The following is a 14,753-nucleotide window of genomic DNA, read 5'->3' on the forward strand; positions in this document are numbered from 1 at the left end:
AGATGCCAAAATGACGAACTCCTTAACATAACACCATTAAGTAGACCAATCATGCTGAGTCATCTCAACAATATTTTATTATCTTCCAAATTTCGGATAGTTATGGTAGCAATATTATATAATATATAACATATAATTTGAAATTAAAAAATATTAAATTGACAATTATTTCAAAAAAAATATTAATAAATAATAAAAAGAAAGTATAGTACTAGATATATAAGATCAAAATTTAAAATAGTTAACTTAAAAGTTGATGAGAGTTTTGTGGATGATAATCAAAACCTCCGTTTCATTTCCTATTCAATTTACCAAGCCCCACATTTTTTGTCAATTTATTACGCTACTTTGATTTATAACCATATATATATGTAAAATATCACCCTTCTATCACAAGCTACCACATCATCATCATCTTCACACGATTCTCACATCAACCTCTCCTACTTAAAATAGTTTAATTTTTCCTATGGAATTAGACCATGGTTTGGACTTTGAGGACTACTTTCCATCAATGATCTCAAGCCTTGGCGCAGAAGGCTTCATCGGCGAGCTCTGCAATGGGTTCAGTATGCTTATGGACGCGAGCAAGGGCTTGATCACGTTCGAGAGCTTGAAGATGAATTGTTCCATTCTAGGTTTGGAGGTGAAGGATGATGAGCTGTTGTGCATGTTAATGGAAGGTGATTTGGATGGAGATGGTGCCCTAAACCAAATGGAGTTTTGCATTCTCATGTTTAGGCTCAGTCCATGCTTGATGGATGGAGATGCATCTAAATTTTGTACTCAAAATGTTGATCCCATCTTAATGTAAGTGTTAGTCCCTAGACTAATTAACTTTCTGTTAGCTAGCTTTAATTTTCTCTTTTTCTCTTAATTATTCAATAACATAACATTTTCGTCATATCCTTCCAGTTAATTAAGAGAATTGAGAGAGTGGAATGTAGATTGGTGTAAGTCTTAATTAATCATTGTAATGATCCATAATTGAAAAGAAAACTTTATTTGTATCTTTTTCTTTTTTTTAATAATAAAGGATGTTAATTAGAATATTATCTGAATTTATTATTTTTCGTTATTAATTAGTTATTAATATGTAAAAATATAGAATAAAGTATATTGTTAAATTATTAAACTAAATAAATTAAACTAAAAGAGTTAAATTGGAGACTAAGTGATAGTAAAAAATATCACTTTTGATGATTTCTAAAAAATATTATTACAGCTAATTTTTAATATAAAAAAACATTTGAAACTCAATTAAAAAAAATTATCTAAAGTTCAAACCCAACATTTTTTTTAATAGGATTTATACTGAACTACTTATTTGACAACTTACTGTCATGTTTACTAAAAAGACTGTAATCATATTAATTTTTCTAACATTATTCATGATGTATATAATGATATCATGTTTGAAAAAAAAAAACGTAATGATGATGATTAATTGCTTTATGTAGTCTGGGGTGGGCCCAAAATTATTTGATAAGAGGGGTAGATCGAGTTATTATGTAACAATAATTGATAAGGATCGTTATCCTATAAAGGGCAGAATACAATACATAAACAACTTATTATATGAGCAATCAATAGTGAGTCATGAATCCTATCGAATCAGTAGTCTTGGAAAAGGTAGATAAAATAACTTTCGATTGGGAAAAAAAAAAAGTCTTATTATGCGTGATTGATTCACAAAACAACAACTGGTAAAAGTTCTGATGTGAAAGTAACGTCATTGTTAATAGTTCCGCTAATTGCCTCATTCTGCATAGCACAATTTTACAAGAGTTTTAGCTAATTAAAGCAAGTAATCCCAATTACATGGGACACCTGGCAAAACCTTTCCTAAACTTATAAGGAAAACATGAACTTTGAGAATAATAATCTAAGAAATAATATTTAATTTGATTTCTAAATTTACATATAAATTTTAATTTAATTTTTAAAATTTTAATTATTTTTATTTAATTTTTAAATTTTTTAAATATGACTTATATATATTAATTCTTAGAATAATTTTTTATACTAAAACATTAACAAAAATGCTAGTTTGAATAACTAGATGTCACGTTAGATTCTGTAAAATAATATTATTTTATTTTGACACTTAAATAACTCAAAAACAACATTATAAGTGATATTTATTAAAATCCTTTCTCCCAATATAAGTGATTTGGCTGTGTTTTTAGGTTATTTGAACTTCAAAATCAAATTGAACTTCAAAATCAAAATGACGCGTTTTATAAATTTTAATATAGTATCTGACTATCTATAGTAGCCCTCTATTAATTTATGTGCTATAAATTATCTCAAGAACTAATATAAATTATATTTATAAAATTTAAAAGAATAAATAAAAATAATTAAAATTTTAAAAATTAAATTAAAATGTACGTATAAATTTAGAGATTAAATTAAATACTAACTCATAATCCACTAATATTATGACGGTAAACAAACTTCATCAATATATTATATACGTAGGACATATTTTCCTTTATGTATAAATTAACAAAATTACGCTTAAGTCAATTTGGTTTTTAAAACATATTAGTGAGTTAAATTATTCTTCTAATAACTTTTTACTTATGTATTATAATTAAGTGTTACATATTAAAATATGATCAATCATGAGATGAATTTTACTTCACACGTCATTAATTACCAATGACATGTTAACAAAACTCCAACTTAACTTATATTCATATTTTTTAAGGACTAAGTTAATTGGTTAAAATTAAGAAAAGAAATTAAAACGCTATATTAATTTACTAATTTATGCGTGACATTTAAAATATATATATATATATATATATATATATATATATATATATATATATTAGATATTATAAAATAATGTTGTGTGAATAATCAAGAGAGTTCATTATATAAGGGCAGCCAAAGAAGAGGGGGATCCCAAAACAAGAGTACAGCATGCATAATCCTTAAAGAACACAGACCAGTTCCAAAGTTAAAGTATACCAGCATAATAATCCTGGAGATAAAGAATAAATTTTGGAACACAAAATTTCAGCATACTTTTAGAGAAGGAAATAATACTGTTTCTTATATTATTTATTTATATTGTCTCTTTTTATTTATTTAATTTTTTTTAAAAAATAGTATTATAATATAATATCAAAACTCTACTTTCGAAAAATTTAGTTATATTCTTAGTAATTTCAAAAAAAAATATGAGACAAAAAAAATTATGAAAAAATCAAACAAATTAAAAAAAACTCTTATTTAAAGAGATGTATTATAAATATATAAAAAATATAAGACAAATTAAAAGAAAAAAGAGTCTATAAAAAAATTAAACAAATTAAAAAAAATCTTGTTTAGAGAGACGTATTATAAATACATCTATTCATGTTGTCTTTTTTATCGACTTAAACTAAAAAAAAAAGTAGAATCATGACACTTTTGATATCCTTGCAAATAAAGAAGTTACTGGAAACGAAGGCGTTGTAATTGGGGAAAATCCACCGCCACTTTTGGCAGCTGAGCTTCATCATGATCCTTTAGGGGTTTTAATGCCCCGACATACCATTTTGTGATCTATGTATGTAGTGCTTTCTTTCTTTAGGTTTTAGTTCCCTCTCATAAATGTACCAAAAATAAATAAATAAACAAATAAATAAGACATGAAAGATCATAACTATTCATACATAAATGCCATTATATTATCATCCCACCAACCTCCAAACAAAACACAAGAAAACTCGGTTCTTCATATTTGTATAGACATTTCTTCTTGTTGACGTAGCATTTCTCGAAGAACTTCAAAGCGATCGGGTACAGAATATCATGGGAGTTGGGAAAATAAACATTCTATTATATATTTTTTAATTAAAGATAAGGAGATTCGAACCTACAACTTTTTAGATGTATATAAAAAATTATGTCATTTGAATTATAATTTGTTAACCGCGATATTATACACTTAAAAAGGCGAAAAAGTCTACTTATATCTTGTGCTCAAAATGATAAGCGCTGAATATTTTTGGATAAGAACTTTATGTATAGCACTTTATGTAATTCTTGCGCGTGAGTGCAGAAAAGATACTCTATTAATGAAGAAAGGACGTAGCAGGACACGTGACCTAGGCAGCAAGCAAAAAAAAAGACCAAGTCCAGTAGTTAGTTAGACCTGTTTGCTACAATATTTGTGGTCTATGCCCACTATTTGTTTAATTACGTTTAAAAATTATAATTATCTATAGTCATAGTTTTTTGCTGTGAATTAAAAAAATGTTGGTCATTGACTTTTTAGAATTCGTGATAAAAATATATTTATGGTCACGATTTTTTAAAAAAATTAATTTAAAAATGTCTATAATTAAAAAGTAACTTAAAAAGATTTATAATCATAATTTTAAAGAATGATCTAAACAGATCTATGATAACAGTTCTTCAAAAAAGAATAATCTAAAAAAAATCTATAGTCACGATTTTAGAAAATAACCTAAAAAAAATTTATGATCACAATTCTAAAAAATAATTTCAAAAAATTTATAGTCACAGCTTTAAAAAAAATAACTAAAAAAAAGTCTATAATCACACAATTTTCTTCCCTTTTTGTCAATGAGAGATAGTGTTACTAATCTGCAGAATGTATTCAAGTTAGAATCAATAACACAACATTGCATATTCTCCTGTTCTTCTCCATCTTACTTTTACTGCATTTATAATCATCTCTAATTATCATGAATACAATGTAATTTCTTTCAGAATTTAGATATGTGACTTTTATCCAATTTTAGAAGTTCACATTAAATATTAATACAACTACAATAATTATCGTATAGTATTATTCACCATATGTTTTACAGTATTATTTACATATTTACTACACTGTTATGTTGACGTATATAGTATATGATATTATATTTGTATACGTATATAGTATTGTTTTTCTACATGGGACCATTCACAATAAATACCTTTTCTTCATCAAATTAAGGGCAAATCACTAAAATAAAATATTTGGGTTTTAAAATTATGAAAATACAATTTTTGTAGTTTGGATATAAAAATGTAATTCACTACAAGAATTTTGCTCATTTGTGGCGGTTTTTTTTCTTGTTTGTGGAGGTTTCAAACCCCCACAAAAAGGATTGTGGCAGTTTCAAAAACCTCCAAAATTTGAGGTGCCACGAGCTCCTTTGTGGCGGTTTTTCACAACCCCCACAATTCATTCAGTGGCGGTTTTCTATACCATCTTGTGGGGGTTCTGTGCTAGTGTTTTGTGGCAATTCTTGGTTAATCATTGTGGCGGTTTAGAACCCCCATAAAAGGAATTTTCAATTTAAAAAAAAGACACATTCATATGGGGTTTCAACCTCCACAAACATGTCAATATTATTCTTAAACAATTAATCTAGATACTAAAATTATATTATTATACTACTAATTAATTATCATTTAAAAGAAATCTTTAAATAAGACACATTAAAAATTTAGAAGAAAATTAAAATATTACCTATTTGAACAAAATTTAACACAAGAATAACTTAAATGTGTTAAAGAAACAAATTTAAACACAAAGCTGCCACTGTTAGAGCCACAGAAATTAAGATTTAACAGTAATCCTTCTTCATCAACCCAACCAAATAGTTAATTACCAATTGTACCTAAATATGATACCTCATTTTAATTAGTCAAATTTACAATTCATAGTTAAGAACTTGACATTTAACATATTTATAATTCACAATCAGAACACTCCAATCATGTACACCTAAACAAAACAGAGGGTATTAGGCCATATTAGAAATCTTGGAATCATCATCATCAAGGAGCCACCAAATGAAATTGATTTGCTTTTACAGTGAGCTTAGAACTAAACTATATAACTAGCAATTTCTTGTTATTTCCATGATTAAAGTTCAACTTCCCAAAGCCTAAAGGTTCCAAGAAAACAAGGACCAAAATTGATGAAGCTACAGCCTGAATTCAGAATATAAAAAAAAAAAAAAAATTAGTTCTTAGCTCTACACTAATAGATATACCTTAGAAGCACAGCCATCTCCTTCAAATTTGTGTATTTGCTCTGTTTTTCATTTCTATTTGTGAGGGGTCATCAAGCATGTGCCTTTTAGAGTATACACAAATCATATTCCTATAAAAATAAAGATTATTAAGTTAACTACATTTATTAAAATAAACATATGAACATATTTCAAATTTAATATAGACAAGTATAAAAAACAAAGATGCAATAGTGATACAAACAACAGCTATGGTGGCAACAATTGAACCTTGATCAAGTGATTTCTGTAAACTTGTTCTTGATATATTCTTTTAGTATAAATAAAACAGAGTCTCCAACAAAGAGCTTCTTTCCACTGACAAATAGACTCCATTCAGTTGTAAGCATGTGGTGCTTTGGTTGCCCTGGTTAAGGTGAATAAATAAAAAGATCTTCAGCAAGTTTTCAATAATTTTGCTGTTTCAGATTATATACAGGACTGCACATTATGCATACCTCGATATATATGACGGAAAATTCAAACATTATCATGCAAATCTCCCTAGACACAAGTTCTTGTGCAGGAGGTTGCATAGAATAATCCTACATGAAAACATGGAAAAGATCAAAGCCTGGAAATTTTATTCAACATAGAATAATCCCTAGCCTTCTTTTTGGTATTTGTAGAGTCTTAAAAAAAATAAAAATCATCAATACATTTCATTATTAAAAACATTTAAAATAATACATGTATATAAAAACTAAAGAATGCATTCAAATTACAGCACATATTACAAAATAAGATAGTAATAAGCTAGTAATAAGTATTCTACAATTTTTGTCGTCTTTCTACTCATGGTACAATTACTCATCAACTAAGTAAATATTCGTTGAACTTAATAAATATTTAAAAATAAGAAAGCTTATCTTGGCATTAACTACATTGATAATAATGGATGATATCATATCTAATATAATAGAGTTAGAGACTATGGTTATAATTAAATATTTTTCTCAGACTTGTGCAAAAGAATAGTATAGTATAGCGATACATACTCTATATCTGCCAAACCATTAATCAACTGTACTCGGACATTTGGAGGCATCTTAATCTTAAAAACAAACCTGTGATGACAATATAGTAAAGATAGGGGTAAATAATAATAATAGAAGAAGAAGATGGACAACAAGTAGAATATATAAGGCTCAAATTGTCAGTTCTCTCACAATATCTACCAGGGCCAATCCTTCCCTTGTCTTGATTTCATGTATTCCTATAAAATTAATGCCGGATATAAATCATACTATTCATGAATTGGACTACATAAGATTGAAAATTTGAAAAGCATACTATTCATGAATCTTACATTTTCTCCCTCCATCTGTGGAACTAGAGAGCTAGAAATCAAAATAGTTGTGCCAAGCATCACTAGATAATGTTGGAAACCAAGTAGGATTGCCTCTGCTTCATTCACATAAGAATTTCACAACTCAATTATCATAGTATGAATTCTCAAAAGGATGAATTCTCAACCAACACATAGTTACAGGTTCTAGAAAGTTAATTTAACTCCTTAAATAGAAATAAACAAATCCAGAAAATATGTATAAGTTACTAAGTCATAATGATAGAATCCGTTATATCTCTCTTCAGTTTAATGGATAATGTGAAGCAAGTCCCACAAACATTGCTATGTTTCTTTGTTCTAGTTATAGACGATATAATTTTCAGGAATGTTGTTGGAAGAAGCAGGAATCGTGTGCTATTAATCATTGAAACTACGAAATTTAATCCCAAACTAAATAAGCACAAAGTAGGAACAAATCCGAACCTCAATGACTCAGAACGACATGAGAATCAGTTTCACGAGATTTGATAGCTTCGAACGCAGCTTCAATCGAAGCTTCCAGAGTCTCCAGCTCGCTCACCTTCCTGATCTACTCAGCCAGCACCACCGAGTCCGCGCCCAAACCGCGCTCTGAATGCTTCAAGCCGCTGGAGCAAAACCAGAACCCGCGACAGAACCACTGTGGAAGACGACGCAGAAGCAGAAGATCTAAAGCATTACTATTCCGAGAGGCGAGAGCTCCACGAATTGAGAGGCTCAACCATCATCTCGTCCTCCATTCATAATTCTACCGGCGACACATTGATGGAGAAGACTTGGCGGCAATGGCGGCGAAGAGATGAATGGCAGTAGCGATGGGATTGAGATTTTAGGGTTCAGCCTCTCCCTCATTCTCTCTCTCGAAGAACTCTTCTGAATTTTTTTTAGTATGCTCACTTAAATTTTTGTTTGGATTGGGCTTTTTATCATTAATGGGGTTGAGAGTATTATAACAGTGGGAGTTTTTGTTATATTATTCAAAATTATCACAAATAAAATATACTACGGAGGTTTTAATAACTCCCACTAAAAAACTTCCACAAATAAATAAAAATTTTGTAGTGATTTTTTACAAATTTATGTAAACCGTTGATGAAATTCCACGATTTCTAAATACACGTAAACAGTTGTTGAGGTTCCACGATTTACGTTCAAAACGCATTTGGTCAGAAATCGTAGTAGGAGTTCTACGGTTTTTGTGAGGATGGAAATATGTATAAACTGTAAAAAGGGTCCAGCGATTTATACATGCACCGAGTTCCACTATATATACCAACCTAGAGTGAGTGGTATGATGGTAGAGAGTCATTCTCACACCTTTCCAAACGGTGGGGGTGTTTCTACCTCGATGCCAGTCGTTGCACCTGGTTGTCTGTTAGGTGAACCTCCATCTGTTCCAGCAGGGTTAGCTGGGCCAACGGGTTTGATTCCTGGTCTTTTAGGTAATGGTGAGTCGGATCATGTTGAAAATGCGATGCGAGACGATGATTCAGACGATTAGCCAGATTACATATTGGGAGACAGTGAAGAGGATACTCCTAGGAACTCGCCAGCACGTCAGGGGCCATCCAGTTCGGGGTCCCACGAATAACCACCACATTTTTTGATGTTGAACTTGGAAGCAGTTGGTCAGCAACCGGACATTGATCCCACCTTCAGGAGTCAAGGATTACACGAGGAAAATCCTGTGGGAGAATTTCAGATTGGCCAATCTTTTCCTACTAAGGAGAAAACTCTCTTGAGTGTTAAGGATTATAGCATCCGTCGTGGGGTATAGTATCGGATTTTGGAGTCAGATCATCGATGCGGTCTGAGACTAGGAAACCGCCAGAAAATTCATGACTGCAGTAGCTGGAGTGGGCTGGCCAAGTTCATCACATTTCTGTTCGCAACCCGACACATAGATCGGTATAGCAAGCCCAATACTGCCAAAGCCCAACTATATCTGCCCATCTCGTTCAGCCTCGCCAAAAAGGGCAACCACCGGATATGAACCCGATTTTCACTCTTATCACCAAACAACTGAGTGGATAGCAATATCATAATGTAAGCCTGTGCATATATCCGGTATCCTCAGTGGCATCCTACGGCAGCACCCTGTATCTCTCATGGAACCAGGTGAAGTGGAGTGTAAACTGCTTTATCTTATTCGGCAGAGGAAGCTCGCCAAATAGTTCCTCAAACCACTCCCAAGTGGGTTTGCCATCCTCTATCAGCTTCTCGAAATCTGTAAGGCATCCGGATACAGGTAAACCATCCACGGGCAATTCCAGTTGGTATGCAACATCCTGCAGCCTGACAGTGCACTCATCAAATGGCATGTGAAAGGTGTGTGTCTCAAGATGCCACTTCTCAATGAATGCGCTGACGAGTGGCTCATCCAACCAAAACCACCTCGTGTTGAGCCGCGCCAGGTGGTACAGACCTGCCCTCTCCAGATATGGTATGATCCTGTCATGCAGAAGTATGTTCTGTTACCTCCGGACACTAGTGATGCACCTACTAGGCTGTAACATGTGAGAGAAATAACCAAAACCAAGTGAGATTGCATCGCTAACAACCATAACCCATAGATACTAAACAAGTTTAACTCGATACAGATACTAAAGTTATCGTTCTAAGTTCAAATTAATAAGGCTTAAATATAAGACTCAAATCTTTAATTAAAAAAATAAGCAAATACTAAACGTGACATTATAGAATCTAAATCTTAAGCTCAAGAAGGCTAAATTACAAAACTCATAATTTTTACTTTTAAGAATGCAAAATACAACCATTAAGTTCAATTTACAAAATTTAATCTTTACGTTTCAAAATCTTAATAACCAAGACTATAATATTTGAATTTAAACTTACATGTTTAAAAGTGCAAATGCCAAAACTTAGTTTTCAAACATGATACTTAAACAACAATACTACAATTTGAATCCTATGTCTCATCAAATACAAGAGGATTATCATTCTACTTAAACATTTGGACCTATCTCTTAACTTCAAAATCTTAATCCTAAATTATGCGTTCTAACAACAAAATACCAAATACTACATCTCTCTGTTATATGAAATACAATAAATAAAAGATAGCAGGCTTACCTCTTCGTTGATGTAGCCGGCTATTTGCGCAACGCCGTTGAGTCGGTAAAGACTGCGTTCCTCTGCCATGGTCCCGACCCAAGAAAAGTGCGAATCTCCTCCTCACCACACTTTTCCTCTTTCCCTCTCTCTAGAACGTCACTTTTTATCTCTAACAAATTGAAAGTGTCTCCAAAATGAATAATCCGCGGCACTCCTTATGCGTATTTATAGTAGAGCATAAACTGCTTGATCCCTTCTACGGTTTATACATATTCCCATCCTCACAGAAATCATGAAACCCCTACCACAGTTTCTAACCAAATGCGTTCTGAACGTAAACCGTAGAATTCCAACAACGATTTACGTGTATTTAAAAACTGTGGGGCCCCGTTAACAGTTTACGTAGATTTATAAAAAATTGTATTTTCGTATTTAAACTGCAAAAATTATTGTATTTCCGTAATTTTAAAATCCAAATATTTTATTTTAGTAATTTACCCTCAAATTAAATTTATTTTTCTATCTTTAAATTTGATTTTCGATAAAAATATGGTGTCCTACTTCCATTTTTTTCCCAACATATATATCTAACAACAGCAATGAGAACGATTAAAAGAAGTTTCATCCATCATTTTACCTCCATATTTTAACTCCATCTTTACTAGTTACTAATAAGTGAAGAATTAAGGGTTCCAATTCAACTTTAGTAGTGACAAGAGATCACTAAAATTTTTTAGAGTAAAATGATATGAATATATTACCTTTAAATTAATTTTTATAATTAGAGTAGAAGATGTTAATTTAAACGTACTTTTTCATATATATATATATATATATATATATATATATATATATATATATATATATATATATATTTTTTTTTTTTTTTCACATAAGTTGTTAGATATCACTATGTACTATTTTAGTGCCCAGGTACTAATTTGGTGAGGTATATAAATATATGATGTATATCTTCCTATTATTATAAGTAGAATGGGAACCTATGAATTATATTATAGGCTACAAACAAAATAAGCGACAATAACACTTTGAGCATTGTACCCAAGGTACACTCTCTGATCTAATAATTACATAATTATAACTTTATTTTCATTTTCTTCTTTTTTGCACGCATTTCCGAAGAAAATATTCAAATTAAAAATAGAGAAAAAGTATCACCTTTCATAAATGTTCGTGTATCTCCAGACCAAAAGTGATGCTTTGATGGTAAAGTCTTGGCAGAGAGCCTTACTCCACAATTGCGTAGATTTGAAAAAATGCTTATATGTGTGAGATCTACTATGATTGCGAGCATCATATGAAAAAAAACAAATACATAAAAGCAGATGTAGATAGAGTAAGAAAATTTAAAGGATAGGACTACAAAGCCACATCAAAAAAGAAAAAATCTTCGACCAGTCATACATAAATTCGTATTAGAAAATATAAATAATTATTCCATTCAAGGTAGATGACATCCAATAGCAGCCAAATTATACAAGAACAATTGTTAATTAAATATCGAAAGGCAGAACACAAATAGTGCTAGTCCTTTTCTCAACAACCCTTAAGTAAACCACACAAATTTGCATGTTATGCACGTTCACTTATCACCTATATATAAAATACATAATTAGGGTAAGATAATGGATTATCATAGGCTCGTAGCCAAGTTCTTCATTTCTACTTTCCAATTCAGCGTTTGATAGTCAAATCAAATAATACATACATTATTGCTATACTTTCTTTAGCTCCTTGAAGAACGTGATATAGGAAAGATATTTGCATACTCATAATATGTGGCTGGTTCTCTTATATTCCGGTGTTTGTAAAGGTATTTTATCCAACTATACCCAAAAAAGGTATGATTTTCTTTTTCTTTTTTCTGAGTATTGGACATTTATTTAAATTTCACAATATAGTATTATTGGATTTTTAGATATACTAATCCACTAATCCAAAATATAGAATTTTAACTCCTTTATAAATGGACTAACCCCACTACTTTATGTATAACCATGTGCACTAAAGGTATATATAAAATCTAGGTTGGTGAAAGAAGAGAAAAGTTTAAGTTAGGAGCTCATGAACTCGAGAGAAAAGGAAAGAATAATATTAATTCACTACAAAAATATGGCCTATGGTCACGGTATTTATAGTCACGGTTTTGGATCTATAGTCACGGTTTTAGATTTATGGTCACGGTTTTTTATCATAGCCTATTCTCTAGTAGCCATAGGTTTATGGTCACGGTTTCTATAGTCACGGTTATAATTTTCAAATTCTGACACTTTAGGCCACGTTTTTTCACCGTGACCATAGGTTAATCTATAGTCACGGTATAGCCTCTATGGTCACTCCTCCTAAAAACCGTGACCATAGCCTTATCTATGGTCACGGTTTTCACCATGACCATAGCCTCTATGGTCACTCTTACCCACGGTTTTTACCATGACCATAGTCTCTATGGTCACTCCTCCTTAAAACCGTGACCATAGCCTCTATGGTCACCCCTCTTTAAAACCATGACCATAGCCTTATCTATGGTCACGGTTTTAGCCTCTATGGTCACCCTCTTTAAAACCGTAACCAAATCCTTATCTATGGTCACGATTTTCACCGTGGCCATAGCTCTATGGTCACCCCTCCTTAAACTGTGACCATAGCTTTATCTATGGTCATAGTTTTTACCGTGACCATAGCCTCTATGGTCACTCCTCTTTAAAATCATGACCATAGTCTTATCTATGGTCACGGTTTTTACCGTAGCCATAGCTCTATGGTCACCCTTCTTGAAAACGTGACCATAGCTTTATCTATGGTCACGGTTTTCACTGTGACCATAGCCTCTATGGTCACCCCTCCTTAAAACCATGACCATAGCCTTATCTATGATCACGGTAAAAAATCGTGACCATAGCCTCTATAGTCACACTACCTTAAAACCGTGATTATAGCCTATTTGTTTTATGAGATTTATTTTTTTTTAAAGCATAATCACATCCCAAAATGATGATAATTACAAAATAAATCTAAAAATAAAAAATGATAATCAACAATTAAGATAAGTTGTGATTAAAATAACCAACTCACATATCAATATAGTTGAGTGAATATACTTATCTCAATCTCAGTTTTATACAGTGATATACATACTAACACTAAGTAGAAACTATTAACAGAATTGTTCCACAGACATGAGAGCAATACAATTCAGACTCTGCCAGGATAGATTGTTTCTGGTATTGCTATTCTTCCTTCTCAACGCTCGGAAACTTTTGTTTCAACCACTTTACCATATGAAAGCTCAGCATCTGCTTCATTAACATGCAAAGTAAAATCACATTAGACATAAACACTTATATTTATTTTTTTTCAACTTAGGAAAAAAAAACATATCATCAAAACATATATACATTACACATATACTAAAAATTAAAAACTTTTGAAAGTTTAGACAAGTATTTAAAAATTAAAAAAATTTTCTTGTAAAATTTTATAATTCTTTTGAAAGTTTTAGATGTCCTTTAAGCTAAGAATTACTCTATAAATTAGTATTTGAAAAAATAAAATATCAAAACACAAAATTCATTATTAAAATGTAAACTCAACTACAATTTTCTTTTCTTTCATTGTCATAATCTATAAAGTAATAATACTTATGTATTCTTTTTTGTCTTGTATGATTCACAATACATTTTAAACTCTAAATAAAGTATCACAAGAATAAGACCTAATATAAAAAAAATAAAGATAGTTTGAAATGAATTACCATATCAACAGTTGAAGGATGGTGAGAGTGATGAAAATAGTACAAGCAAATATAAAACCCAAACTAAAATAACTAATTTACATGTTAGTATTCAAAGCACAAGGTTCCTTTTTTTCTCTTTAACACAAAAAGTGCACAAGAAAGGCAGAAGCCACCCATAATAACACGCAAACGATTCCAAACCCAAGCTTAGTTTCATGACAACATAAAACTAAAAAGAAAAATCAAAAGGAAGCAGAGAAGTTAAGGTAACCTGTGAAGGGAAAGCTTGTTTATTGCAAATTAGGAATATATGGCACCGAAGCAATTGTGAAAGAAAGCCAGCTCCATTTGCTACAAAAAAAAATCTTGTTTTACTGTAATTGGAATACATAAACAGAACAAGTCATCGTATAGATAAAGTTGACTTTTATTAAGTTAACTCTTATTATACTAAATTCTTCATATTAAGTTAACTCTTATTAGTTTAATGTACTTTTTTGCACTTATTCTCTTTATTTAATATAAAATTAATTCTACAAAAACTGAAATTTATATGACCAAA

General features: G+C 30.9%; 1 protein-coding gene and 1 long non-coding RNA gene across 2 annotated transcripts in view; one reads left to right on the forward strand and one right to left on the reverse strand.

Moving 5' to 3' along the window:
• Positions 1–1,033, forward strand: part of LOC130944803 (calcium-binding protein KRP1-like) — a 66,161-nt gene extending 65,128 nt beyond the window's left edge. The window contains exon 2 of the mRNA XM_057873339.1: positions 639–1,033. Coding sequence (XP_057729322.1) covers positions 639–814 — 176 coding nt within the window. The 3' untranslated portion in view covers positions 815–1,033. The remainder of the gene's footprint in view (positions 1–638) is intronic.
• Positions 1,034–5,454: 4,421 nt separating this feature from the next.
• Positions 5,455–8,263, reverse strand: LOC130944805 (uncharacterized). The gene is made up of 7 exons (XR_009072156.1): positions 7,807–8,263; positions 7,342–7,436; positions 7,202–7,248; positions 7,031–7,099; positions 6,491–6,577; positions 6,264–6,399; positions 5,455–6,124 (listed from the first exon to the last, which is right to left on the reverse strand). It is a non-coding gene; the product is annotated as an uncharacterized LOC130944805 (long non-coding RNA).
• Positions 8,264–14,753: the final 6,490 nt, after the last annotated feature.

This window comes from Arachis stenosperma, chromosome 8 (assembly GCF_014773155.1).
Source record: "Arachis stenosperma cultivar V10309 chromosome 8, arast.V10309.gnm1.PFL2, whole genome shotgun sequence".
Lineage (NCBI taxonomy): Eukaryota > Viridiplantae > Streptophyta > Magnoliopsida > Fabales > Fabaceae > Arachis > Arachis stenosperma.